Here is a 12,256-nt window from a genome sequence, read left to right on the forward strand (position 1 = left end):
GGGGTCATGCAGGATATTTGTTCACTTTCCAATGATCTTGTGGCAAATTTAATACTTGTCATCTCCCTGTTGATGGGGCAATGTTGCTTTTGTTGTTTGGCTATATGTCATTAAAACAAAATAAAAAATTGACAGATGTTCCTCAGATGTTTGAATGGATTACAGATTCTCTGTCCTTGGGTTCTTTTCCAGCCTCCTTAGGAAGTATCATTCTTACACCTGTTCTGAGGAACAAGAGGGAGCCTCGGTCACTGGTAACCAATTATAGGCCAGTGGCGAAACTTATGGAAGCTGTCGTCCCTTCACAGCTGACTGCCTATTTAGAGAACTTTGAATTTTTACATAGTTTGCAGTCAAGTTTCCGTGCTAACTTTAGTACTGAAACTGTTCTGAGTGCTCTTATGGCTGAGGTCAGACTTACTGCCGAGTTTGACCTCTCTAGTGCTTTTGATGGGACGACTTCCCTTTGAAGAAAGACTAAGGAGGCTAGGGCTTTTCAGCTTGGAGAAGAGACAGCTGAGGGGAGACATGATAGAGGTATATAAAATGAGTGGAGTGGAACTAGTGGATGTGAAGCGTCTGTTCACACTTTCCAAAAATACTAGGACTAGGGGGCATGCGATGAAACTACAGTGTAGTAAATTTAAAACAAATCGGAGAAAATTTTTCTTCACCCAACGTATAATTAAACTCTGGAATTCGTTCCCAGAGAAAGTGGCGAGGCGGTTAGCTTAGCAGAGTTTAAAAAGGGGTTGGACGGTTTCCTAAAGGACAAGCCCATAAACCGCTACTAAATGGACTTGGGGAAAAATCCACAATTCCAGGAATAACATGTATAGAATGTTTGTACGTTTGGGAAGCTTGTCAGGTGCCCTTGGCCTGGATTGGCCGCTGTCGTGGACAGGATGCTGGGCTCAATGGACCCTTGGTTTTTTCCCAGTGTGGTATTACTTACAGTGGTGGAAATAAGTATTTGATCCCTTGCTGATTTTGTAAGTTTGCCCACTGACAAAGACATGAGCAGCCCATAATTGAAGGGTAGGTTATTGGTAACAGTGAGAGATAGCACATCACAAATTAAATCCGGAAAATCACATTGTGGAAAGTATATGAATTTATTTGCATTCTGCAGAGGGAAATAAGTATTTAATCCCTCTGGCAAACAAGACCTAATACTTGGTGGCAAAACCCTTGTTGGCAAGCACAGCGGTCAGACGTCTTCTGTAGTTGATGATGAGGTTTGCACACATGTCAGGAGGAATTTTGGTCCACTCCTCTTTGCAGATCATCTCTAAATCATTAAGAGTTCTGGGCTGTCGCTTGGCAACTCGCAGCTTCAGCTCCCTCCATAAGTTTTCAATGGGATTAAGGTCTGGTGACTGGCTAGGCCACTCCATGACCCTAATGTGCTTCTTCCTGAGCCACTCCTTTTTTGCCTTGGCTGTATGTTTTGGGTCATTGTCGTGCTGGAAGACCCAGCCACGACCCATTTTTAAGGCCCTGGCGGAGGGAAGGAGGTTGTCACTCAGAATTGTACGGTACATGGCCCCATCCATTCTCCCATTGATGCGGTGAAGTAGTCCTGTGCCCTTAGCAGAGAAACACCCCCAAAACATAACATTTCCACCTCCATGCTTGACAGTGGGGACGGTGTTCTTTGGGTCATAGGCAGCATTTCTCTTCCTCCAAACACGGCGAGTTGAGTTCATGCCAAAGAGCTCAATTTTTGTCTCATCTGACCACAGCACCTTCTCCCAATCACTCTCGGCATCATCCAGGTGTTCACTGGCAAACTTCAGACGGGCCGTCACATGTGCCTTCCGGAGCAGGGGGACCTTGCGGGCACTGCAGGATTGCAATCCGTTATGTCGTAATGTGTTACCAATGGTTTTCGTGGTGACAGTGGTCCCAGCTGCCTTGAGATCATTGACAAGTTCCCCCCTTGTAGTTGTAGGCTGATTTCTAACCTTCCTCATGATCAAGGATACCCCACGAGGTGAGATTTTGCGTGGAGCCCCAGATCTTTGTCGATTGACAGTCATTTTGTACTTCTTCCATTTTCTTACTATGGCACCAACAGTTGTCTCCTTCTCGCCCAGCGTCTTACTGATGGTTTTGTAGCCCATTCCAGCCTTGTGCAGGTGTATGATCTTGTCCCTGACATCCTTAGACAGCTCCTTGCTCTTGGCCATTTTGTAGAGGTTAGAGTCTGACTGATTCACTGAGTCTGTGGACAGGTGTCTTTCATACAGGTGACCATTGCCGACAGCTGTCTGTCATGCAGGTAACGAGTTGATTTGGAGCATCTACCTGGTCTGTAGGGGCCAGATCTCTTACTGGTTGGTGGGGCATCAAATACTTATTTCCCTCTGCAGAATGCAAATAAATTCATATACTTTCCACAATGTGATTTTCCGGATTTAATTTGTGATGTGCTATCTCTCACTGTTACCAATAACCTACCCTTCAATTATGGGCTGCTCATGTCTTTGTCAGTGGGCAAACTTACAAAATCAGCAAGGGATCAAATACTTATTTCCACCACTGTATGTACTTATGATTATATTGGACCATAGTTTACTGTTAAATATATTGAATGGCATTGGTATAACGGTTGATGTTTTGAACTGGTTCAGGGGTGTTTTCACTATGAGGTCTTGCACGATTAAGATGTATGGTATTTTTTTTTTCTGATAAATGGTTGGCGATGACTGGTGTCCCTCAAGGATCTTCTTTTTCTCCTACTTTATCGAGTAAAGTGATGTGATAGCTTTTAAGATGATACCTTTTTTATTGGACTAACTTAATACATTTTTTGATTGGCTTTCGAAAGTAACCCTTTTTCAGATTGGAAATAAGCAAATGTAGACATATCTGAATATATGATAAACACAAAAGCATTAAAATGACAGTCTGACAGGAAGAGGGTGGGGTGGGTTAGTTGAGAAAGAGAGAGCTGGGTAGGTGAGAGACAGGGAGAGATGGAAATATTCTGTATTTCCCAGAATTAATGTCTGTAGTCTATGGTATGGGATTTGCGTTGCAAACCGTATGAGGAGAGACTTGCTGACCTGAACATGTATACCTCAGAGGAAAGGAGAAACAGAGGTGACATGATACAGATGTTCAAATATTTGAAAGGTATTAATCCGCAAACAAACCTTTTACGGAGAGGGGAAGGCGGTAGAACTAGAGGACATGAATTGAGGTTGAAGGGGGGCAGCCTCAGGAAAGATGTCAGGAAGTATTTTTTCACAGAGAGGGTGGTGGATACATGGAATGCCCTCCCGTGGGAGGTGGTGGAGATGAAAACGGTAATGGAATTCAAACATGCGTGGGATAAACACAAAGGAATCCTGTTTTGAAGGAATGGATCCGCGGAATCTTAGCGGAGATTAGGTGGCGACGCCGGTAATTGGGGAAACAAAACCGGTGCTGGGCAGAGTTCAGTCTACGCTGTGATCGTGACTGAATAGATAGGGATGGGCTGGAGTGTAAATTTTAAGGGGCTTTGACATTAGCTTCAGAACTTTTAGTACAAGAAGAGTGTTGGGCAGACTTCTACGGTCTGTGCCCTGAGAAAGACAAGGACAAATCAAACTTGGGTATACATATAAAGTATCACATACCATGTAAAATGAGTTTATCTTGTTGGGCAGACTAGATGCACCATTCAGGTCTTTATCTGCCGTCATTTACTATGTTACTATCTTTTTGTAATCCGCTTCAAACCAATATTGGCTTAGGCGGAATATAAGAAATGGATAAGTAAAGACGCCAAATTAACGGGTACATGCCCCTAGGGTCACCCTCAGTTGGGGGCCAACTACAGTACTTACCCTCCCCAGCTTTCATTAGCTTAACGGCCCAACTCTTTCCCTGCCACTAGGCCTCTTTCTTCTGTTTCCTATTCTTACCAAGCTTTCCACACCCCCCACCCCCGTCCCCTTGGAAGAAAACCTTGTACTTCTGTGAATGGAGGACTTGGAGGGGGCGAGGAAAGGGCGAATGTGGTTCTACAGAGGGGGAGGAAAAGGAATGAATTGGGGTCCAATGCAGTGGCCTTATTTAAAATCCAGGTATATGGTAATCATAATTTTTTAATTTCTTTTGTACCAGGAGAAAGGCCAGAGTTTGGACATCACCAGGCAGCCTAGGAAAGTGGGACTGAAGGTTCCCTCTCCACCCTTGAAGGACGCTGCTGTTCCCTCTGTACCTGAAGAAGCAGAGATGTGCCAAAGCAGGTATGAACCAGCTAGGAGGAAAAGCTGGAAGCAAAGCCCTTTTCTGAAGAGAAAACCTCGCAAGCTGCAGTTCGACAACAAGGGATTCATAGAAAACACACTGCTGCCAGGTACCACGATGGCACGTAATGAGAGAATGTGCAGATGGACTGAGTGGAGGGAGATCAGGGTTTACACAGATGAGGCATCCTGGCAGCTGATTGAAGAGGGGTAAAGGGGAGGTCTTGCTGTAGCATGGGGGGAGGGGGAAGAGGGGTAAAGGGGGGGAACTTGCTGTGGCATGAGGGAGGGACAAGTAAAAGGAGGCTTGTGGAATGGGGGAGGGGTTAAGAGGAGGTTGCGCAATGAAGAGAGAGGGAGAGGTAAAGGGGGGAGCTTTCTGCAGAATGAAGGGGGAGACGAGGGTAAAGAGGGAAGAGAGGTAAAGGGGAGAGCTTGCTGTGGATGGGGAGAGGGGGGAGCTTGCTGAGTGAAGAGGGGTAAAGAGAGGAGCTTACTGTGGCATGGTTGGGAAAATGGGGGTAAAGGGGGGTGCGTGCTTGGGGATTGAGCAGTGATGGCTAACTCACCACCCAGTCTTTCCTTTTCCAGAGATGGATGCACGCGAGAAGCAGCTGCACGGTAAGGGGCATCTGAAGAGAGAATTGATGCAGGCAGTTGCCCAACACTTCCTGTTGACCATGCAGCTGAGACTGTAGCTGCCACAGACATTACAGCCTCTCTTGTAAAGAAATCCCATATATTTCTCAATTATCCATGCCGTAAACGCTCGGAGGGACAGCCATATAACCATTGAACAATCGTTGAGTTGGGTCCCTTGAAACAGCGATATAGCGAAACATGGCCCACGTCAGGACCCAGGATCTATACAAGCAAAGTGGCATGAGAAAAATACGCGATAAGACCTGGATTGGTCTCTGGCAGTACTTATGAACATTTTATGAGTGTGTGTCTATCTATCTATCTCTATAATTTATTTACAATACATAATTTGTTCAAGTTTGTACTTATGGATAATTGAGAAATATTATCCCATTGGTTCTACAACTTTTCCCCATTGTTACGCGACAGATATTACAGCAGTGGCATAGAAATTTGCAAGCAACTTGGCCACTTCAGTGCAGCCCAAAGGGAACTAACCATTGGCTCACGTCTAAGGAAGGATCACTGACCAGCCCTGGCTTGTCTCTATTTTGTACAGGACTCGCACCCCCCACCCCCACCCTGCCCAGAGATTTATCACATATGGCAGCATGGCATCAGTATTTTAATGTATTTCTTGAATTTTTGTTTTTAGGTCCTGTTTTTTTGTTCATTTTATGTATTGTGTGTGTGATTTTTTTTTTTTTTTTTTTTGTAAGTCCCCTAGATATCACAGGTTAAAAATGTTTTTAAATAGTGAGATGAGGAGCCCAAATGATGGAGTGCAGGAGACTTGCTATGCATCCAGGAAACAATTAACACAATATTGCAATAGAAGATGATACGGGAGGGGCTAGAGGCTGACCACATTTCTGTTTCGGATTCAGCACTGAAAACCGGCCTGAAATCCGGGTTTGGGTTTCGGCCAAAAATACCAACCGAAACTCTCTCCGCCCCCATCCTGCCTGACCACCCATAGGCCATCCCCAGACCTACCTTAAGAAGCCCTGGTGCTGTTGCTTAGTAGAAATGGCTGCTGAGTGCTGCGGGAGGTCCCAGCAGCTATTTTGAGTTTGGAACCAGAATGGGCGGGAGACCCGCTCCTTCTCGTACTGGTTTCAGTCTCAAAATAGCTGCTGGGACCTCCGGTAGCAGTCTGGTGATGCTGACGCTGGGCTGCACAGGAGTGAGTGGGGGTGCTCTTGCAACCACTACCCCTCAACAACAAGGTAGGCCCAGGAAGGGGCAGTATGGAGGGCGTAGGCTCGATAGGGGGGACTGCCACTGAGGCTGTAGCTTTGAAAGGGGTGCTCTTCCAAGGGGGTGGTTCGTGAGGGGGGCTTTTTTAGTCAGGTGGGAGGAAGGGAGTGGGGGCTGTTGGAGGGTGGTAACTTTTTTTTTTGTTTCAGATTTGGTCTCTGTTGGGCTTTTGGAGGGGGGGGGTACAAGTGCGACTTGGAAAGTGTTTCCCTATCTCAACAAAGCTCCTTAAAAGCTCTTGAATGACCTTTGTGCTGTTCGACTTTCAGCTTGTCCAAGCCCACGCTGGTGTCATGCCATGTGCCTCAGTGACCCAGAAACAGCTGTCCTGATAGGTGGAGAAGCAGCCAATCAGCAGCCCTGTGAAGATTTCTTATGGAAATTGGAAATAGGTAAGAAAAGCAGGTGAAAGGGGGGAAGGGAAAGCAGCCCGAGGCAGAGCAGGTGAACGGAGAGCGGTGACCCTTGAAGGAGGGCAGTTCTGATATAGGAGGGCTCCATTTGCTTTTTGCAGTTTCTGTCCTGGTTGTCAGAGGAGGGACAGGATGAGGTTTAAGTAAGGATTGTGCTGATAGCAGTGGACAGTAACAATGCACCTCCGCTGGCCATTCATCTGCTCTGCATCGTGTTGCTCTGCATTTTCCTGGTGGAATAGTGGAAATCTCTCTACACATTTCTGTTCAGGAAGCAGGAGCTTGGTGGTAGGGCTTAGTGCATCCGAGTTCTATTTCTGGCTCTGCTGCTGATTTTTCTTACGTCCACAGATGATGATTTTTGGTTCCCAATGGAGACTCTGTCGTCGGGCCCCACACCACCTTGCTCCCGAGGACACTCTGCCACCTATGATCCCGAGACCAAGCGCATATATGTTTTTGGTGGCATACGCGATGGGAAGCGCTTCAGCAGTGTCTACACGCTGGACACAGTAGCATGGAAGTGGACTCTGGAGCCGGTGAGAGACCCCAGTCCTTCTCCAGGTTTATTAGGGATTTACTATCCCACCCACCCATCATAAAAATGTCTGAGCGGCTTACGGTCTAAAACAAGTCATGACAAAGGAAAGAAGGGTGGAACTACAATTTAGATATTAGGAAAGAAGAGAGGATAACAGGGGTGCAGCCAGATGGCCAATTTTGGGTGGGCCTGAGCCCAACGTGGATGGGTATGGAATTTGTCTCCCTCCCCGGCTCCACACTCCACGTCTTCCTGGCTCTGCTCTTCACCCCTTCCCAACCACCCGCCTGCCAACCCAAAATATTAAATACCTGAGATAGTAGGGATCCCCAAACCCCACCAGCAGGCCATGCGTGAACGAACACTGAGTATATGCAGCAGGGCCAATGTCAGCGTCAGATCTGCTCTTTGGAAGAGCGCTGGCTGCCCAAGGAGGAGGAAATCTGTAGCTGGCAAGGTTTAAGGGTCTCGGTCAGCCACAGTAACAGTGCTACAGTTTTGGGTGGGCTTGAATCCAAGATGGGTGTGCCCTGGCCCACCCAGGCCCACTTGTAGCTATGCAACTTGAGGGTAATGGGGAAAGGGGAAACTCCAGCAGTGGTTGAAACCAGTGGAGTGGTAAGGGAGGCCCTCCCAGATCAAGCAAAACCAGCTCTTCCTTCATCTACTCCTGAATTCGACCATCTGTTCTTGCTTTTCCTGTTGTGTTGGTCATTCCTTTTTCTGCTGTATCATCTCACATCTGCATTGTGGATTTCAGCTGTTTTTAAGCTGTTAACAGGTATTTACTAGATATAGTAAACTGCTCTGATGTCTAATTTGATGAAGGGTGGTCTATCAAATGCCATATACATGATACACTGTGCTGGGAATTTCAGCAGGACCCCCATGTCAAGGAATGCAGTGTAAACCCCTCCCCCCCTTTCCCTTCCACATCAGGAAAATCCCAGATCCCTATAGAGTGCTGGATGGGGAACAATGAAGCTTGGAGCTTTCTCAAGTAGGTGGGGCACTTGGGGGAAGGGTGAACTTAAGGTTTAATTATTTTGTTAATGGGAGGTTTTTGGACATTTACAGCTCAGTTAGGACCAATATCCAAGTCTGGAAAACCTTTAGCCTAGGGAGCCAGCTAGAGTAATGGTGACTGGAAAACATCATCTCTGAATTCCTCATATTCTTATCCCCCCCCCCCCCCACACTTTCTGTTCTGTTGCCTTCTTGGGAAGGCTATGGGGAAGGTGCCCACCCTGGCCTATCACAGTGCCACAGTTTACCAGCGGGAGCTGTATGTCTTTGGAGGGATCTTTCCACAGCTGGCTTCCGAAGCGGGTGCCTGTAGCAACCTCCTCTACATCTTCAATCCCGACTTCAAGATCTGGTACCAGCCCATCGTGGAGGGAAATAAACCACTACCAAGGTTTGGGTGAGGCCTCCAGGTCCCATAAGTTTTGAGGTGGAGGAGGTGGTGTGGAGCACCATTACACACTGCTGCTCACTTTCTAAAACAGGGGTCTCTCTTTGCTGTGGTGTTTCACACAGTGAATGTATATTATTGTTTATTTCATATACCACCTCTTACGTACATGAATTGAGTCAGTTTACTCATGAGTAAATGTAAAACTAATACAAAAAAATAAAAAAACATAACACAACACAATAAATTGATAGAATAGAACCAACATTCACAGAATAATTAAAAAAACAATCACACATGAACTGCCACCAGCTACTCCCCAAACTAGTGAATCCTGATTTGCAGGGTCTAATTGTTCATCTGGTATCAAATGCTTTATGAAATAAATGTGTTTTCAACACTGCCCAACAATAAACCTAAGATTTTTCTAGCCTATCATCACGTGGCAGAAGGATCCCAGAAGTGTAAAACACGAGATCTGGTAGACCCCATTTTGCTTTAGATGGAGGAAGCAGAACAAGTCTGTTATCTGTAAGAGAACGAAGAGTCCGAAGAGTTAATATTCTAGCGTCTTTTGGAAGCCAATGTAACTGCTGGGGGCGTGACATCTCATTCTTGGGTCGCAAAATTCAGAGGGAATGGTACAGTTATAGGGGGTGTAGTGCTTCAATGTGCAAAGGAAGAGCGGGACTTGGGGGTGATCATGTCTGATGACCTTAAAGCTTTCAAACAGGTAGAAAAAGCGACGGCCAAAGCCAGAAGGATACTTGGGTGCATAAAGAGAGGCATGACCAGCAGGAAAAAGGAGGTGATAGTGCAGTGGTATAAGTCTCTGGTGAGGCCTCATTTGGAGTACCGTGTGCAGTTCTGGAGACTGCACCTACAGAAAGATATAAACAGGATGGAGTCGGTCCAGAGGGCGGCTACGAAATTAGTAAGCGGTCTTGAATGCAAAAATTATAGGGACAGGCTTATGAACCTCAACATGTATACGCTGGAAGAGAGGAGACATGATAGAGACGTTTAAATATCTCAAGCGCATTTACGTACAGGAAAAGAGCCTTTTTCAAATGAAGGAGAGCTCTGGAATGAGGGGGCATATGACAAAGTTAAGAGGGAATAGGTTTAGGAGTAACCTAAGGAAGTATTATTTCACAGAAAGGGTGGTGGAGGCATGGAATGGCCTCCCGGTGGAGGTGGTGGAGTTGAGGACTGTGTCTTGGGATAAGCATGTGGGATCGCTTAGGAACAGGTAGAATTGGGGGTTACAGAGGATGGGCAGACTGGATGGATCATTTGGCCTTTATCTGCCCTCATGTTTCTATGTTTTTCTAATATGATGGAGAGTTTGACTACTTTTTAAAGTAATTAATAGAAATAAAATAAAACAGAGAAAAGAAAGTAAGATGATACCTTCTTTACTGGACTAACTTAATACATTTTTTGATTAGCTTTTGAAGGTAGCCCTTCTTCATCAGATCAGAGATAAGCAAATGTTGATAAATAACAGTTTTATTTTATTCTACTTCTATTGATTATCTTTAAAAGTGGCCTAACACGGCTACCACATCTCTCTACTACGTTTTTTAGAAACTTCACATGATATTATGCGATGCTCCACCCTGCTGGTTTCTTTTGCTTTGGATAGAGATAAACTTATGGTTTTGAAAACTTATCTTAGGAAGAAGGATTTAGGTTTTATTTTTTCTGGTGCTAAGCTTCAGATATTTCTTGATGTTTCTAGAGCTGCTCGGGTTAGGCGTAAGCAGTTTCTTCAGTTTAAATCTAGAGTTTTGGCTCTGGGAGCAAGGTATTTCCTGAAGTTCCTTCTAAATGTTTAATTTCTCCTTCTGAAGCTCAGTATGTGTTCTTTGAACCAGATCAGCTAGAGAAGCTTCTCCTTCTTACCTACAAATGCACTCAGTCTGCAGCCCCTCATTACCTCTCTACCCTCATTTCCCCTTACGTTCCCGCCCGTAACCTCCGCTCACAGGACAAATCCCTCCTCTCAGTACCCTTCTCCACCACCGCCAACTCCAGGCTCCGCCCATTCTGCCTCGCCTCACCCTATGCTTGGAATCAACTTCCTGAGCCCTTACGCCAAGCCCCCTCCCTACCCATCTTCAAATCCTTGCTCAAAGCCCACCTCTTCAATGTTGCTTTCGGCACCTAACCTTTATACCTTTCAGGAAATCTAGACTGCCCCAATTTGACTGACTGTACATTTGTCCTTTAGGTTGTAAGCTCCTTTGAACAGGGACTGTCCTTCTTTGTTAAATTGTACAGCGCTGCATAACCCTAGTAGCGCTTTAGAAATGTCAAGTAGTAGTAGTAGTAGAGGTTCTTGTTAGATAGGGAAGCTAAATGAACAGTGCTGGGCAGACCTCTATGGTCTGTGTCCTGAGCATGGCAAGGACAAATCAAACTTGGGTATAAAGTATCACATACCATGTAAAATGAGTTTATCTTGTTGGGCAGACTGGATGGACTGTACAGGTCTTTATCTGCCGTCATTTACTATGTTACTGTCGTTATTTAGTATTTCTTTTGAGATTTTCTTTCCAAAGTTATTTTTGTTAACATCTGCACTATTCTTCTTCCGTAATGTGGACTATTATATTTCTGGTACCTTGTTTGTAGTGTTTTGAAATTTAAATTAAAAAGAAAAAAGGGGTGCATCACGAAATGCCTATGCCTAGCACCTTCCTCCCACCGACTGGGTCCCAACCACCTCTGGGTCAGTCTCCTGCTCTCAAATTATCCCCAGTGATTTCTAGGTTACTAGAGCCACATTCCCAGTGGTCCCACAGTTCCTAGAAAGCACTCGCAGACCCAGCACACAAAACCAGGATTCTTAGTCCAGACAAGCAGAGTCAATAAACTAAAAATGTCATGAAAAATTTATTTATTTTATTTATTTATTACATTTGCATCCCGCATTTTCTCACCTATTTGTAAGTTCAAAGTGGCTTACATAGTACCGGAGAGGCGTTTGCAGACTCCGGTGTAAACAAATACAAAGTGATATTGTGGTAAGATAAAGTTTATGTGGCACAGCCACATTAGGGAATCGTACAACTGAAGAGTTGTGTTTTGTCCATTACGTGTTTTAGTTTTGTTGTGTTGCAGAGATCAGGCATTTATGTTGGATTGGTAGGGTAAGCCTTTTTAAACAGGTTAGTTTTTTTCCGGAAGTTTAGGTGGTCGTAGAACAATGAATAGAAAAGGTGCAATCAGCAAAACAATAACAAATAACTAAAATATGGATCAATTATAACACTATCTAAACATTTGTTTACTATCTAAATAGTACCTGGGGAGATCAGGACATATAGCTGCTCACGTGTTATCATAACCTTTCACAGGGTCTCAACAAAGAGATCCTTCTTTCTTTGCTCCCTAAGACTGGGGGAAAAAGCCAGTACGTCCTAGATGAATTGAGCTGTTGGGCCAATCAGAGCCCAGAACAACAAGTTTTAAAAGTAGCTGGCCACATAACTGCAACTTACCTAAAGATGGATCAGTCAGTTCTCTGTAACAGCTTTAAACATAAACATGCACCACCTGCTGGCCAAACTAGAGAAATATACTTCAAGAAATAATACAGTTTTACAGGCTTAAAAACCCACTGTTTTGTCACAGGGCGTGATATGATCTTGGTGTCTTACCTGACACAAAATCCTTGCTGTGGTGTTCTGAAGAGTCTGTAACCATTTTAGGTTAGATTTTACAATACCTGCAT

At 45.0% G+C, this 12,256-nt stretch overlaps 1 protein-coding gene across 2 annotated transcripts in view; it reads left to right on the plus strand.

The window, feature by feature from the left end:
- LOC115477678 overlaps window positions 1-12,256 on the plus strand; it is a 30,041-nt gene that overhangs the window by 10,460 nt on the left and 7,325 nt on the right. Inside the window, exons 5-9 of one of the 2 annotated variants that reach the window (XM_030214714.1) lie at window positions 4,120-4,354; window positions 4,836-4,865; window positions 6,416-6,538; window positions 6,911-7,098; window positions 8,327-8,523. In XM_030214714.1, the coding sequence (XP_030070574.1) occupies window positions 4,120-4,354; window positions 4,836-4,865; window positions 6,416-6,538; window positions 6,911-7,098; window positions 8,327-8,523 (773 nt within the window). The remainder of the gene's footprint in view (window positions 1-4,119; window positions 4,355-4,835; window positions 4,866-6,415; window positions 6,539-6,910; window positions 7,099-8,326; window positions 8,524-12,256) is intronic. The other variant, XM_030214715.1, reaches the window with a different exon arrangement.

This window comes from Microcaecilia unicolor, chromosome 9 (assembly GCF_901765095.1).
Source record: "Microcaecilia unicolor chromosome 9, aMicUni1.1, whole genome shotgun sequence".
Taxonomy (NCBI): Eukaryota; Metazoa; Chordata; class Amphibia; order Gymnophiona; family Siphonopidae; genus Microcaecilia; species Microcaecilia unicolor.